The following is a 16,778-nucleotide window of genomic DNA, read 5'->3' as shown; positions in this document are numbered from 1 at the left end:
TTTAAAATGTAAGAAGTATGCATGTTTACTACTTCGAACTCACAGACTAATGTTAGCACTCATGCTAGGATTTGTCTTGTTAGTACTGGAGGGTTAAGGGTGGTGGAAAGAGGTAAAAAAGGGGTTGAATACCTTTTATGATGATACTTATATTAAAAAAACTGAAGATGTTACAGACATGAAATTGGTATTTGGAATCTGCTTTAAAAATAAAGAAACACGTATGTTTCGTTTTTCGAAATTCGAAAATTCACTTAAGCGGGGTGAACGGGTGTGAGAAGTGGGAGTGAAGTATAAAAATTAGTATATCTACAGTATATCTAAAAAAAAACTTTAAAGTAAAGGAATACGCATAATTTGTTTTTGCAAAATGCACTTAAGGGGAAGAGAAAAGGGGATGAAATTTTAAAATCAGCATATCGACAGTGTATCTCAAGAACTTAACATGTTACAGATGTGAAAATTGGTATTTGGAATCTCCTTTAAAAATAATCGCGTATCTGTTTTTGTTTTTGGAAAAATCTCTTAAGGGGCGGGGGATAAAAAGGACAGCAAAAGTGGTTGAATTCTTTTTATGAGGATACTTATATCTCAAAAATTGAAGATGTTATAGAGGTGAAAATTGGTATTTGGAATCTCCTTTACATATAAAGAAACATGCATTTTTGCGGGAAGGTCAGCTTGGGGGTGGGGTGAAAAAAGGAGTTTAATTCTTTTTATGAGGATACGTATATCTCAAAAACTGAAGATGTTAGTCATAACTGGTATTTGGAAGCTCCTTTGTAAATAAAGAAACCCGCATTTTGGGGAGGGGGCGAATCAACTTAACGGGGTGTGTAAAAAAATCTCAAAAACTGAAGATGTTACAGACGTGGAAATAGGTATTTGGAATCTCCTTTAAATATAAAAAGACATGGTTTCTTTTGACTTGAGAGAAGACTGTTTCTCACATGTACAGTTCCATGTCGCACGGTCATCTTTTCCCCAAAAGGTAATACCACAAACGTGGTTTACAAAGATTTTCTGGGGTAAATGAAACTCAGTTTTTTGGTGAGTTTTTATACTTTAGTAGGGATTTTCAGGTAATGTCTTAGTACAGTACCGAGGAACAGTTACTTTTATCAAATTATATTTTTCAATAGAAATATTCTAGATCGCATTGAATTTTTTCATACAGTTATCTGTTCTTATAGTGGCTACCATACATTACCAATGCCACACTGAAGACATACAGTCTCATTCTCTTCAGATGGTGGAGGCAAACATTAACGGTACCGAAATTAGTTACCACGAATTTCCTGTGGATCCGGAACTGTAAAGGAAGTGGATAATTTCACCAGATAAGTTTGAGCCCAACATGAAGCCTTAACTTATTTGTAGTTTGTAGTGAATATTATTCGGAATACGATTGCAAACTAAAACCTGAAATTTTTAGTTTTAAAACCAGGTAGAATGCCAAGTACTTTCTCAAACCATTCACCCCGTCAAGTGACTACAACAGTAACATCAAGATGGGAATTAATTAAACAAAATATACAAAATATGCCAGTGAGAAATGGAAAATGAAGGTGCAGTCCTGCCCAGGAACAACACAATTGTAGGTCTGCTTCTTGTTCACTGAAGGATGATGCAATCCTACAAGGGAAATGACCTTCCTAACTTCAGTTAAATTGCTGTACATACAGGGGGTAAATTTATTTCGAGTTTACAGAAATTAGACAGGGAGAACAGTGCCCTAAGTTGTAAGTTGTAGTGGTCCAATAACAAGTTCAGAGATGTTTTAAGAAAGCATGTGGAATCGGCTAAGAAGTCAGAGTATTTAGAAGAGAATGTGGGTCACAAAACTGTAGAGATCTTGCTTTCGGAATACTGTAAAGAACATTTCAAATGTTAATTGTTATTGGACGAAATAACAAGTTTGAGATTATTTTTTTCTTTACATGCTTCTTTACAGGTGATTATAGACACAAATGCGCCCAATGTGAATTTTCTTATGTTAGGCAACTGGACGCAGCTTTCATACAAGATATTAGAGCATTACAATGCATCTAAGCACAACAAACACTTCGCTATGAGTATTCATAAGAAACAGGGCATAATTTCACCACCATAGACCAGGACCTTCAAATCCTAAAGATTATTAATAAAGGTAGTCTAATGACTGGGTTTGAAAATACCTACATCCTTTTTAGACCAACACTTCAATAAAAATAAAAATCTAATTGACATCGTAGAAACAAAGAGCCCGGTCATGGAACAAATTCCTAACTTATTGTCATCTCTTAACATAAACAGTGTCCGACTCATTGGCTGAATGGTCAGCGTACTGGCCTTCGGTTCAGAGGGTCCTGGGTTCGATTCCCGGCCGGGTCAAAGTTTTTAACCTTAATTGGTTAATTCCAGTGGCTTGGAGGCTGGGTGTGTTTGGCGTATTCAACATTAGAAGTCATCCTAGGAAGGGCCCTCATCTTCACAGACATGCAGGTCGCCTAATAGGCCGTCTACTAGAAAAAGACCTGCACCAGGCCTCTCCGGAGGCCATACGTCTTCATTATTACTAATAACATAAACAGTAATATTTTTTAAAAATCTTCAACTATAAATCTAACATTAATACCCATATATCAACAGCAGCCATTGCCCCCTCGCCCAGCGACACCCCTTCCCCCACTCATACCAATAGTAATCTTAATGCCCCACATACCCCACTCCACCCAACACAATCCCGGCCATCAATGACACACCCCTACAATACGAGAAGCAGAGATAAAGCGACTGTCACACCACCTCACTCAAGCAACACAACTGGACTTCCTCCTAACGTCTAAAGGGCAAGTGTCAGGAATATTAAATCCACTAATAAACCATCCTAAGATAGCACTTACACATTTTTTCGTTTTATTCCACAGATTTCAAAACACTCGCTAGCTGCACACTTACATCGAGAATCCAGTTGAACTCCTCTTCAGGCTTACACGGAATAACTTCAAAAAGCTTCACAACATTACATACAGCATGTTTATACAGAGATGAAATAATCTGTTATTTAATGAAACTCGACCAAGCTCTCTACCAGTATTCTTGCCATCCAACCGGCACTCCACTTTAGTAGTGATTCTCATTCTTCAGGGAAGTGATGTTGATCTATGGAATATTTGGGCCATCCCAAAACCATATAAGCTGAACGTATTTGATCTCCTACAAATGTAAAAAGAAATGTTTAAATGTTATGATTCCAATAGACTACAATTGCCATCCCAGTATTGTCATTATGAGTGTTGATATTTTGTATTATCTCCATTTGACGTGCACATGAGTAGGACGTCCCATTGGAATTTTAAGACAAGATTGGCCAGTCCATTTCCAAATTCTATGTTATATACATTAGTGTAAATTGTTGTAAAAAAAAAAATAGTTTTTGGGAATAGTTCTAGTACAAGTTAATCTCCTAATAAGCTGAAAAAATGTATCGATGTTTCATGCCGTTCTCATTATTGGCATTATGAGAGTTGACACTTAGTATTATTTCCATTGGATGTGAACATGAGTTGGACGTCACATTAGAACTTTAAGACATGGATGGCTTATTCACTCCAAATTATGACCTTAATGTTCTTGTACTTCAGTGCAAAATGTTATATAAAAAATATTGATTTATGAATAATCCTAGTATAGCATCCACCTCAGAGCTCTGACTTGGAGTTAGAATTCATGGCTGATGATGCTTGCAATGACAGGTGAAACATGTACCATACTTAAACTTAATATAATGACAGTGGTATAGTCCTAAAAACTTTACTAGTATTGAATAGGTGTTTACCAGTAGGGCAACAAACATAATAGATAAATTAACGCGGACCAGGGCTAATTGCTATGCCAAAAATTTATTAATTCGAAAAGCTTTCCATGAAAGTAGGGAAGAATCCTATAGTCAGACAACCAGACGAGAGCAGTGAGTTATCTAAGCATTTCACACTAACTGAACTGGAATTAGCTCTCAGTAAGTGTAAGATTGGGAAGTCAGCAGGACTTGATGACCTTCGAGTGGAACAAATTAAGAACTTTGGTCCTACTGCGAAGTGCTGGTTGCTAGAACTCATGAATAACTGCATTCAGTCTTCCATGATACCTAAAATATGGAGGAAGGCTAGGGTCATAGCCATTTTAAAACCAGGCAAAGATAAAAATGACCCTAGGAGCTACAGGCCAATCTCCTTATTATGCCATCTTTTTAAGATTCTGGAGAGACTAATCCTCAATAGGTTGACTGATAAAATCGAGCCACTTCTGATTCCACAGCAAGCTGGATTCAGGAGAGGGAAAAGCTGCACATCGCAGGTGTTGAAATTAAGTCAACACCTAGAAGATGGCTTTGAAAGCCGGAAAATCACAGGAGCTGCATTTATAGATCTCTCGGCAGCATATGATACTGTTAATCACCGAATTCTCCTTGGAAAGGTATACAGCATGACAAAGGACTTCCATCTGACTTGTGCCATTAGAAACCTACTTCAAAATCGAAGTTTCTTCGTTGAGTTCCAGGGAAAAAGAAGCAGGTGGAGGATACAGAAGAACGGACTACCTCAGGGAAGCGTGTTGGCACCAATGCTTTTCAATATTTACACAAATGATCAGCCTCTTCCTGCCGGGACGAATAGTTTCATCTATGCTGATGATTGTGTCATCACATCTCAGGGGGATAACTTCGAGGAGATTGAACAAACATTGTCCACAGCTCTAGACACATGAAGAATCAACTAACACCAAACCCAACTAAGTCGCAAACCTGTGTTTTCCATCTAAACAACAGAGAAGCTTCCCAAACTCTGAAGGTCACTTGACAAGGCATAGCATTACAACACAATCCTACCCCGAAGTACCTCGGAGTCACTCTGGATCGTGCCTTAACCTACAGAAAACATTGTTTGAACATCAAGCAGAAAGTGGCTGCTAGAAACAATATTGTGCGGAAGCTAACTGGAACATCTTGGGGAGCACAACCAGACACAGTGAGGACATCTGCCCTTTCGCTCTGTTATTCCGCAGCTGAATACGCATGCCCGGTGTGGTACAAATCTTGCCATACCAAAGCAGTTGATGTAGCACTCAACGAAACCTGCCGCATTATTACTGGATGTTTGAGACCTACACCTTTGGAAAAAGTGTATTGCCTTGCAGGGATAGCACCTCCCGATATTCGCCGTGAAGTGGCAGCCAAGAAAGAAAAGAGAAAGGTGTTGACATCGGAAGCCCACCCTTTGTTTGGATATGAGCCACCACGCCAGCGGCTTAAATCTAGGAAAAGCTTCTTGAGAGTAACCGAAACACTTGCAGGAACAGCGGAGCAAGCAAGAATTCAAGAATGGCGCGTCAGGAGTCAACATACGAGGATCAGTCAATGGATGACACCAAAAGACGAACTCCCTCCTGGCCATGTCACAGATTGGGTGAATTGGAGAGCACTGAACAGACTGCGCTCTGGTGTTACGCGGTGCAGGGTAAACCAGAAGAAATGGGGTTTCGAAGTGGACAGTATCTTGTGTGTATGTGGAGAAGAGCAGACCACAGACCATTTGCTGCAATGCAGTTCATGCCCATTCAGCTGCACAACAGAAGACCTGGTTAAAGCGAAGCCAAATGCACTTGATGTTGCAAGGTTTTGGGCTCACATACTTTAATGTGGCTCTTCGCCATTGGAGTATTTATATTATGTTTTATGTTTTTCCTTATCTTTAATTTTAAACTTATGTATGCTTCTGACACGATATAAATTAATTCGAACAGACCAGACATGTTATTGCTATAAGTAAAATGCACCCAGTTACAATAGCCAGAGATACTGACCCCTTTGTTACATACTCTCTCAAAGGGGGACCAGCCCCCATAACCAACCAACAGTTTTAATCTTTTCCAAAATTTTAAGGAGGGCCTCCAAGATTCGCTTAACTCATTAGTAAAGATTAAGATGCATTACATAAGCATTACATATATATTCTCCCTCTGATACAAAGCACGCTAAAACGCATAACTCTGAAGGTTGAACCCAGGAAGCAGAAGACTTCCTGTCAAGGAAAGTTAACAGGCTTCAACCACGACCTTCTAAAAATTTTTAGTCCTTTACAACCTTTGTGCATACAAAGCACTTAAAATATTTAGATACATTACTTCACTTCAAAGAGGGCAAAATCACATACTATGCCCAATCTCTGTAAAAACTTAAGTACAAACATACCAAAAAGGGTCTCAGCCACAAGCAGATATTATAAAATTACTAGAACAATTTAGAAATGACCCAGTTAAAGCTGACACAATGATAGTTTACAACCGAGTGCTGAGTTTGAAAGAATTTTGCCTTAGGCAACACAAGATCTCATTTCAGTGCGATGATACAACTTGCAATTATCAGAAATAGCCCTCGCGTTGTCTTTAAAGCATTTCGACAACCCAACTTCCTACCTTCCGCGCCCGTAGCAGTCCAGGGGTCGAGCAGCAAGCGGGTCCAGCCCGCACTAACAGCCAAGTCAAGTCGCTTGCACTCAGCGATGTAAGGAACCAGCCTCAGCGAGGCAATAACCCCAGTACAGTAAAACCTCGTTAATTCAAAGTCGTTGGGACGCAAAAATTGGACTTTGAATTACGTGATTTTGAACTAACCGCCAACATGTACTTCGGAAATGCCAACCCTTGTGGCGTCACAATATATTCTAAGACCCGTTACTGCGTGCAATAAGCCTTGATTCACAGTTTAAAGCTCTCAAGTGCCATGTAAAAAAACTATTTCCAAAATGTATCCAACAAGGTGCATTTACAGTATTCAAATAATACACTTAGATAGGCTAACTCACTGGCAAACATAACCTCATGCAATGGAATCAAAAGAAAGAAAACATGATTCAAAGACGAGGAGAAATCTATACTGGTTCCCCTGTGCAAGTGCTTTATTCATTGGACTACTGTACTGTATGCATTTTAGATGCCTAGTGCTTGCACGGAAAGTACCCGATGCCCCTAAAACATCGCGGCTTATTGAACTTTCTTATGGCGATGGGAGAAAGTCTCTCACTTCCGTCCACATTACAACAACAGTACAATGACTATACTTGTACGATTTCCTGCCATGGCACTTCTAAGACCCATTAATGCATGCAATCACCTTCATTCTCAGTTTAAACTTTTCAAATGCCATGGAAAACTATTTCAGAAATTTATCCGACAAGGTGCATTTACATTATTCAAATAATGCACTTGTATAAAACAATGGCAAACATAGCCTCATGCAACGAAAGGAAGAAAACATGATTCAAAGACGAGGAAAAATTATGCTGGCTCCCTTGTGCAAATGCTTTATCTTTTGGATTACTATACTGTCTGCATTTTTAGATGCCTTGTACTGGCATGGAAAGTGCCCGAGCCCTTAAAACGTCGTGGCTTTTCGCTTCCGTGTGCACTGCATAGCAACACAGTAGGCTATATTTCCCGGCTGGCAATTCTCTTCTTTAAAACCATAAGTCCGTTTAGCCTCAGCATTTAAAAAAATAAAACAAACAAACAATGCAGTTTCATCGGCATTGGCAATATTGTTTGGTGCGTATGAATTTATTATAGGCTATAAGCCACGCTCTTTCGCCAACTGTCGGCATCGCCAGTGTTCGCAGATTCTACCTATCCGCACACTGTCTGATAGGCCTACGTGATATTGTGGCATTCCTTAAAACACCGAATACGATATAATTACGATTCTGTTCAAACATAGCAGATACAAAGCACATTGTAGACATGCCGAAGTAGGTGAAAGTGCGCAATGTTACCCCTGCACATTCCGGAAGACGTGTTCATTCATGACGCGGAGAAATTTTGAATTCAAATTACACTGTAATACACTGTTTTTTCAAAATGTAAAGGAAGTTTTGAATTAATAGGCTGAATTTCGGTAACGGGACTGACATTGTTCTTCGAATTACGAATTATCCGTATTTCGAATTAAACTATTTAAATAACATGCAGAGCCGTACCTCATGTTTCCGGAAACGAGAGCTGTTTTGAATTAGGCGAGATTTTGAATTAACCGATTTCGAATTATCAAGGTTCTACTGTATATACGTAACATATACGACTCTCATTGGGCGAGCCAAGAGAGCCAGGGCGTATCAGCGTGCGCGTGGAAGGAAGGAGCAGGTCAGACAGCATAAATGAAAGGGAGCGCTGCGGGGTGGAAGAAAACTTCCTTTACCCCACAGCCATAAAGGGGGGGAAAGGGGCAAGTAATACAATTTTTTTAAAACACCTAGAAAGATTTAAAGTTAAAAACTTCATGATTGTTCCGTATTGAATAGAGAAATAAGATGATGTACAATATTATAGGGAAGGATCCACCTTTCAATACTCCGTAGTAAAAAGTAGTTACAACCTGTTTATTGGGACCGGTTTCAACACATTTCAAGTGTCATCATCAGCCAATTAGCGAAGATCTTAAAACAACTAATATATTGAACACAGGCAAAATATTAACATTGTATCATATTGTAGCAATTCAGTTAATGAATACACTTGAAATGTGTTGAAACCGGTCCCAATAAACAGGTTGTAACTACTTTTTACTACGGAGTATTGAAAGGTGGATCCTTCCCTATAATATTGTACATCATCTTACCTAGAAAGATAACACACACAAATAATTCAGCAATTAATTCAGAGCAACCTGCAGGAGCACATCAGATCCAAAATAGAAAAGGCGAATGGTGAGGGTATGAAATTCATGGTACAAGTAGCATTACTCATCATGTTAGGGCAGGGAATGTCTCATTCTTCCATTTTTTAAGCTTTAAATTTCATTTTTGTTCTGTATTGAAGTGCAATTATAAGAAATAAATTTTCAATATATCAAGTAAATAATATTACATCAGTCTTGGGACTAGTTTCAGCCACTTAGAGGCCATCTTCAGGCAAATAAAATTTAACAGATCATGTGATAACTAAAACATATGTATACAAGACAATGTTGCGGGAATAATTATAACTAGGGAGCAGATTTTTATGTAATTACATATTTTTTGCGGAAGTTTTAACGCAAGTTAAAAAGTACATTATTCCTATTATGCATCCCCAAGTGTAAAAAATCTTATTTAACATAAAAACACATATTTTCACATTTTAAATATGTAAATACATATTTTAAGAAAATGTATAGTAAGCACATAAATCGGCAATATTTGTTAATCAATACAATTTAAAATGCTTCTGTATTATAAAATAATGCTCATATTTTCATTTTACGATTTCGGTATTGTTTCTAACAGTGTATTTAACATCATGTATCTGAATGTTTCAGCTATTTATAGACTTCCCTACAGAAGTTCTAAAACTTGCTGGTCACTGACTACTTCGTTACATTTAGGCACCAATTTGATTTGCTGCACAGGATGTTTACTCGCATGATGTCATTCCAACTCGCTTTTATGAGTCAGCCTGCTCGGGTTTTGTTTATAGAGTATCAGTGGAAGGCAATCGCGGAGAGATAAGGTGACGTAATACCGTTACGACATGGGAGACTGGGAAGTATATTGACCATTAGGTAGAGTAAGGTTAGCTGTTCGGGTCCATATATCATTCCCGTGGTCATGTGATTTTGTATGGATTTCTAAGAAATATTTCCTTTAGTGTCCACTGCTGTTCTTTTTATTGAAACAGTTATTCACTGTAAATGCATGTGTCGAACCTGCAAAATAATGCCAAAAGAGAAGTCGAGTACAAGGTTGCGTCTTCAACATATGTAGTGGAATTTAAAAGCATTTTCACTACTGATGGAAAAGTATTATGTTGCCAACTGTGTGGTAAAACGGTAGGTATAGATCAACGTTCTCAAGTAATCCAGCATTTGTCTGGAAATAAGCATAGTGTGGCTGCTTCACGCGTGCGTTCACGACAATTAGTAATAGCTGAACCAGCTACTTGAAATGCAGGCCTATCTAAATATTCCCAGTATTATTTAGATGTGTGCAGAGTATTTGTTTGCACCAACATTCCTCTTGGCAAAATAAATAATCCGGGACTGAGAAATTTCCTAACAAAGTACATTAATTTTGAGCCTCCAGACGAATAATGTTATGAAGAAACTTTACAGAGAATTCGAGCAGTATGTGATAGCGAAAACCTGTGGGTAAACATTGACGAAACCACTGATTCAAGTGGCAGAAAAGTAGGAAATGTTGTAGTTGTTGTGTTGAAGAATGACAAAACTGCTTGTGAGCATTCTTATTTGCTAGCGTGTAAAGAAATGCTTGCTGCAAACCTTGTCACTGTAGCTAGGTTATTCAATGAAGCCAGAAGGTATAAAATACGACCATGTATTGCTTTTCCTTACTGATAGTGCAGTTTACATGAAAAAGGCAACCGGAGGTCTTTCTGTGAGCTTTCCAAAAATGATACACGTAACTTGCGTTGTTCATGCTCTACACAGGTTATGTGAAACTGTGCGGAATCAGTATCCTCAAGTGGATAAATTAGTGTCTAATGGGAAAAAAGTCTTCATAAAAGCTCTGTCAAGAATCGCTCTGTTTAAAGAGAAAACCCCGGATCTTGCGCTAACTTATTGTCATCTCTTAATATAAACAGTAATCATTTTTAAAAAATCCTCAACTGTAACTATCACTTAGCGCTGTGGTATACTACGCAGACAATTTCGAAAGTTTTGCATCCGTTGTGAATGCACTAAATTAAAAACGACGCGTCGTCAATTGAGATTTTTCAAGAGATATTGAAAGACAGCTCTTTGAAAAATGATTTGGCGTTTATATCTGCCAATCTAAGCTTCTTGTGTAAAACTGTGGACATAGAAAAATCCACTAACCTGCTGTCCAAAACAGAGAGTTTCAGGAACGTTTTTGGTCTTAGGAAGGAATCCTTTACTTTCCTTCTGAATCTATCCCGAGATCACTTACAGCTGAATTCCTGTCTTAATTTTCTTGTATCTCTCAAATTACAGTTGCTGTGTGCCCTACGAGTGTTTTGTACCGGAACATTTCAGTACAGTTGCCGGTGATCTAATTAACGTTTACCGCACAACTGCTGGCCGTATCTTTCATTGCGTGGTTAAAGCACTAGTTAAGGCTAAGAGGGAGGTACGCCTGCAAATGATGATGATTGTTCGGAAAATAAAAGGATATTCTTCACGTTGGCAGGTTTCCACACACCGTGGGTGCAATTGACTGTGACTGCACGCAAATTCCCATTTTTTGCCCTCTCGGTGACAACGGTGAACTTTTCAGAAATCGGAAGAGGTATTTATTGTTTTTTTTTTTTTTGTTGTTTTTTTTTTTCAATTTGCTTAACGTCGCACCAACACAGATAGGTCTTGTGGCAACGATAGGGTAGGAAAGGCCTAGCGATTGGGAAGCGGCCATGGCCTTAAAGTACAGATCCAGCATTTGCTGTTGTGAAAATGGAAAAATTTCGCTGTGGATGTAGGCGATCTGTATGAAGAAACCACCATCAGTTTTAATTTTTCCCACGCGTCCATCACTTTCTGCTTTGCTTCCGCCTTCTCTTTTAAGTCCTTCCACAGAATCCTAACTTGCTCTTCAGTGCGTTTTCCGTCACTCGAAGCATTGAATTTTTCTGTCACGGCTTTCCACGAATTTCTTTTCCTATCCAGCATCTTTATGTTGTGTTTCTTACACCCTATATCCTTTGGATAGATTGTCATTAGCTCTATTAACAAGCATTTATCTTTTTCGCTTACTTTTTTGCCCCCATTTCTTATCGCACAGAACGTTATCCATTTAGATTTGTTTAAAGAATATACTCAAACACAACACTACTCCGCGAGTAACGGACACTACTTCTATAGTAGTAACTAAAAGGGTAAATTGTACTTCAAGTCTCCGACGTTACTTCCGGAGTAAATAACTCCCGGTGTAATTTACTTCTGTAGTATGGACTTTTTTAGTAAACGCTACTACCATAGTAATTTACTCCAAGACGGTGCACACCACCCTAAAATACATATAATAACAAAAATTATGGTTTTGATCTTCTTGTCATAATGTCTTTAAGTTGACTTAGGACCTCAGGCAAAGAACTAAATCTGGAAATGATAGCCAGAATTAGAAATGAATGAACATACAAAAAATAAATCAAAAAGGAGAAAAATTATTTATGAGACTCATCTCTGTAGTGAAATGTACAGTATATCTAATGTCTGATGGAGAACAAGCAGTGACTTGCTGGAGGAAGCAGGTAATGTAAACAAAGGAGTAGATAGGGAGAGAAGGGGAGGGGTTAAAGAAGGGAATTGAGAGGGAGGAGAGAAGGGGTGTCTAAGGTGGGGCTGAAGGATACGGAAAGAAAGACTGCTGCTGAGAGGGGAATTTAAAGAGATTATAAGAGAAAGAAATTATTTTTACCTGAGACACGATTACTAAAGATAGGAATTAAAAGGTCAAATGAAATGTTTGATTTCTCTGAAATTTAATTTAGATTGGAGTTAGAATTGAAAAACTGTTCCAGATGAATAAAACAATTTTCCGTAATATTGAGCAGGGCCCATTTTGTATAACTTTGAGAATTTTCTTGTCTTGGTATAGTATGGCACACTGTGCTTTTAGCATCCCGCTGTCTAAAAAAGAACTTAAAAATGAATTAAACACCATTCGCAGTATAGCTGAATTTAATGGCTACAACAGCTCCTTTATAGAGAAAATTATTAATTAACATGAACATCAACCTTTAATCACCTTAACTCATTGGTCCGAGCCACGGAACTGTTCCGTGCTTCGTCTTGCTGGACGCCCAAGAGAGGCAGAGATGATGAACTTCGGTACAGTGGAGATGGAGAAAGGGGCAAACCCGTAGCGTCTGTACTCCAGAGGAGCGGCTACGAAAGGCGCCTGTCTCCATGTTAGGGGCGGCCTAATTTTGAACCTGGCAGTAGGTATTAAATGCCTTTGGGTGTGGCGAGTCCATCGTAACAATAGCCTATGTGGATAAAGCAGATATGGTTTTCAATTCTTTTATGTAATATAAATTCATCCTGTACATCATTGTGGGAATTTCTTGTGTTATTTCAGGAGCTTGAGTTTTTTTTAAATCTAAAAGGTAAGTACTGTAGGACTGCTCATTTTTAGAGGTTTGCCTAGCTTTTGTTATAAAGCTTGTTCAAAACATCTGGAAGGGAACAGATTTTGTTCCACATTAGGAAGTTAAATAATTTAGAAATGTGACTGCCATTTCTGGGGCTCCCTCAGCCTGTGAGAGGGTCAAGTACTTAGTTAACTCCTGGAGCAAAGACAACTGAGCATGGAAGAACTAACTACTTTATCCTGCGTAGTGCCCACATTGGAAATAGTGTTGGCCTTCACTTCTCCCTCTTCTAGGTACTTCATGGTCTGTATGGAGGTGACTCTGTTTTCATTAGCCAGTTGTTCAGCTATTTGTGGTAAACTGATGACTAAAAAAAGAAAAAAAAGATTCCTAGAAGGAAAACGTAATTTAATTTCATTGATTGCATATATTAAAAACATTTAATCTCTTTAGGCTTTTTCAATGGTGAAATTACCACCGTTTCACCCCAGTGTAGCAGTGGGCTCATTAGTTGTATTGCTACACCTTTCAAAGACGCTGGCAGCTAGTGCGCCATTGAGATACCACTGCAAGCTCTTTCGGCTTTTTCAATCGTGAAATTACCAGTGTTTCGCCCCAGTGTAGCAGTGGGCTCATCAGTTGGATTGCTACGCCTTTCCAAGATGCTGGCCGCTAGTGCCTAAAGAGCTCAGATGTTTTTAACATTTGCAAGCGATGAAATTAAATTATGGTTTCCTTCCAGGAACCTTACTTTTGACATATTGGCCAAAGGCAGGCATTTATACAAGTGGAGGCACATGCTTCACCTAGTGCGCCATCACTGCATTGTTCTACATAAGAAGCTTGCAGTGGTGTCTCTATGGCGCACTTGCTGCCACCATCTTGGAAGAGTGTAGCAATCCAACTGATGGGCCCACTGCTACACAAGGGTGAAACGCTGGTAATTTCATGATTGGAAAAGCCTAAAGAGCTTAAATGTTTTTAAACTGATGACTGTTTTTAATCTTAAAAAATTTAGATGTTCAGTACAAATATTGTAAACTTGTGTCTTCGTCCTGAGGTAGTGCAGCTCTTTTCAGGCACACCTCCCAATGGAGGTGAGTTGCATGAACCATTTTAACCACGTAACATTCTTAAGTTTGTGGTAGTAATGGGAATTAGACCTAGGCTACCAAGGACGGCAGCTAATAATGCTAATGAATGTTCAGTAGAAAGCTAGTATTACTCAACCAAAGCTAGTACAGTATTACTCAACTATATATTTTATTTTTCAGATGTTGGACAAATTGTGAGGTGCTTAGTTACAAAATCAGTTTCTACTGATACTGTCACTACAGTCGAACTGTCTGCTAACCCAGAAGATGTAGCTGGGGCTGAAGCCGATGTTTCTAAAGTAACAATGCAGACACTTACCCCTGGGATGCTGTTCACTGCTACAATCACACATGTAAGAACACACACATTCACTTGTTTAACTGTGCTGTCTATACATATTAGAAATTAAAGTCTCTGGCCGATGTCTATCTGTATTTGTGTGGCTAATCTCAAGTACCACTGAACAGATTTTGACATGGATTTCACAGTTGTATAGAGCATTTTTTTGAGAAATGTTTTGGTATATGAAACATTAATTTGCAACCAAATGGAGCCCCCTGAGTGGCGATTTTAGTGAAGGAAGTCGAAGAAAAACCTGTTCTTTCTTGGCATAATATGCCTAAACTGTCATCGATAAACCCCTGGTAATATGCAGAAGAATAGTTGAACATAGAAAGCTGTAGAGAAAAGTCTGGTACGTACAGTCACTCAAAAAGAAATGAGAGCATGGTATTATACAAGTTCCTCACAGATATACTTCTCTGAAACAAATAAATATATAATGTTGTAAGTTGTGAGTATACGAAGGGTTTGTGTCTACATGGGAGGTGAATTATATTAAGTCTGATAAATTAGTAAGTGCAGGGAACCAAACCCTATTATTGTACCATCAGTGAGGTCTCTCCCAGCCTGCCTGCTGGCCATGATCCTCAAGGCATTGAAGTCTAAATGGTCTGACACCGAGATTAGCCGTTTCGACTCCCGTTGGTCAAAAATATTCACCATCAGAATGTTGGCCGGCAGGGTAAGGGAGGTTTGTGGTATACAATTTCTAATCACTAGATTGCGTGCCAAAAGCCTGGGTTAAATTCCAAACCTCTCCGCAGTGCTCATATGGCGTGAGGGCATATGATGCTGCCCTTTGGTGCTATTCGACAGGAGTGAGCTATGTGCCGGCACTGGGTTTCACCCTCTCCCTTCCTTCTATCATATACCAAGTCATTCATTTCATCTCATTAACTCCTCTGATGAGGTTGACGTCAGGAAGGGCATCTGGTCATAAAAGACCAGCCACGACAGATTCATCTCTCCTCATATCCGACCCCGTAGAGAAATGGGACGAGGGTTGGGCAAAACAAGTGAGGTCTCTCCCCATTGGTAGGCAACACTTTAAACATCTGAGGGTGGTGAAGTCTTGTGGAGACTGAACTTTATGAAGAACACATGATTTTTAAAGTTTGTTAACAGATGTCATTACTTTGGTTTTGGGTGCCACCTAGAGACTTGGATTGAACTCTCTTTAGTAGAGTATTGCAACTGTTAGGGGTTGGCACGAGCACTGCCTTCGTGATGTCCAGGCCGTACTGTAGCTCTGATGATGTCACACTTTAAGTGGGACTTGAAGGTGATACGCATTCGCTCCCCCTGAGTAACATCCTCCTTTAAATTATTTAAGAAACTGTCAACATCTTATAAAACCAAAAACTATCCATAAATATTTCTTAATTCTGACATACAATGCATATTCTTCCTTGAAACGTTCTACTTCTCCGTGAGTATAGGTGTATACTTTGCCAAAATATTTTTGCAATTTCTATCCATTTTCTAGTAAACTGGAGCATTTATATCAAACACACTGATGGAAAACATGCAACCAATTACCAATACAATATATTACAAGTATAAATTACTTCTGTACCTCAGTGTTTCCACTCCATGAACACTGCAGCTTTCTTTCACCTCTAACTTCCAAGAATAACAAAACATAATATTTACTGTTACTGTCATGAAATTAAGCTTTTGTTAAAAATGGTAGATTTTGAAACAGCAAATTATGCCTATACAGTTACTTTCATCTTCAGCTTTCATGGAATAACCCAGTACCATAGCCTACGATATGACATTTGATAGGAATAATCTCAGCAGTCTTATTCCACATTACATTTCAAAAATGCATAAATTGGACTTGAATTTTCAAATACACTGAACTCAGATAAACCTAAGTTTGATTACATTAAAAAAATGTACCTAACGTTATCCATGCTTATGGCATAATAAATTTTAATTCACCATCTAGACGAAACACTCATATTTCCCTCAGGAAAGTGGTTGATACACACAACTGTTTTGATTTATTATATTTTCCCCTTCTTCCATAATCTAACTCTTTCTTTATTATAAGGAAACCAAACATTGGAGTATATTCTCCTCGTTCATAATTAGCTTTGCATCCAGACATACAACAGCTCTTCCACATGGTGATTTCACTCGCTGATCACCTTAAATGAGTTGTATATACATTGTGGTTGATAATAAAACACCAAATGCACCATCTCAATTCATTTTATACTATGAATGTAACACTACACAAGTTAACTACAAAATTA

The 16,778-nt window shown here is 38.6% G+C and overlaps 1 protein-coding gene across 1 annotated transcript in view; it reads left to right on the top strand.

Annotated features, from left to right (window-relative positions):
- Positions 1-16,778, top strand: part of Rrp5 (Ribosomal RNA Processing 5) — a 385,044-nt gene that overhangs the window by 59,572 nt on the left and 308,694 nt on the right. The window contains exon 6 of the mRNA XM_067156013.2: positions 14,352-14,524. Within this exon, the coding sequence (XP_067012114.2) occupies positions 14,352-14,524 (173 nt within the window). The remainder of the gene's footprint in view (positions 1-14,351; positions 14,525-16,778) is intronic.

Source organism: Anabrus simplex, chromosome 1 (genome assembly GCF_040414725.1).
Source record: "Anabrus simplex isolate iqAnaSimp1 chromosome 1, ASM4041472v1, whole genome shotgun sequence".
Lineage (NCBI taxonomy): Eukaryota > Metazoa > Arthropoda > Insecta > Orthoptera > Tettigoniidae > Anabrus > Anabrus simplex.
Note: the sequence above shows the minus strand (reverse complement) of the source record. Positions and strands in the feature narration are given on the sequence as shown.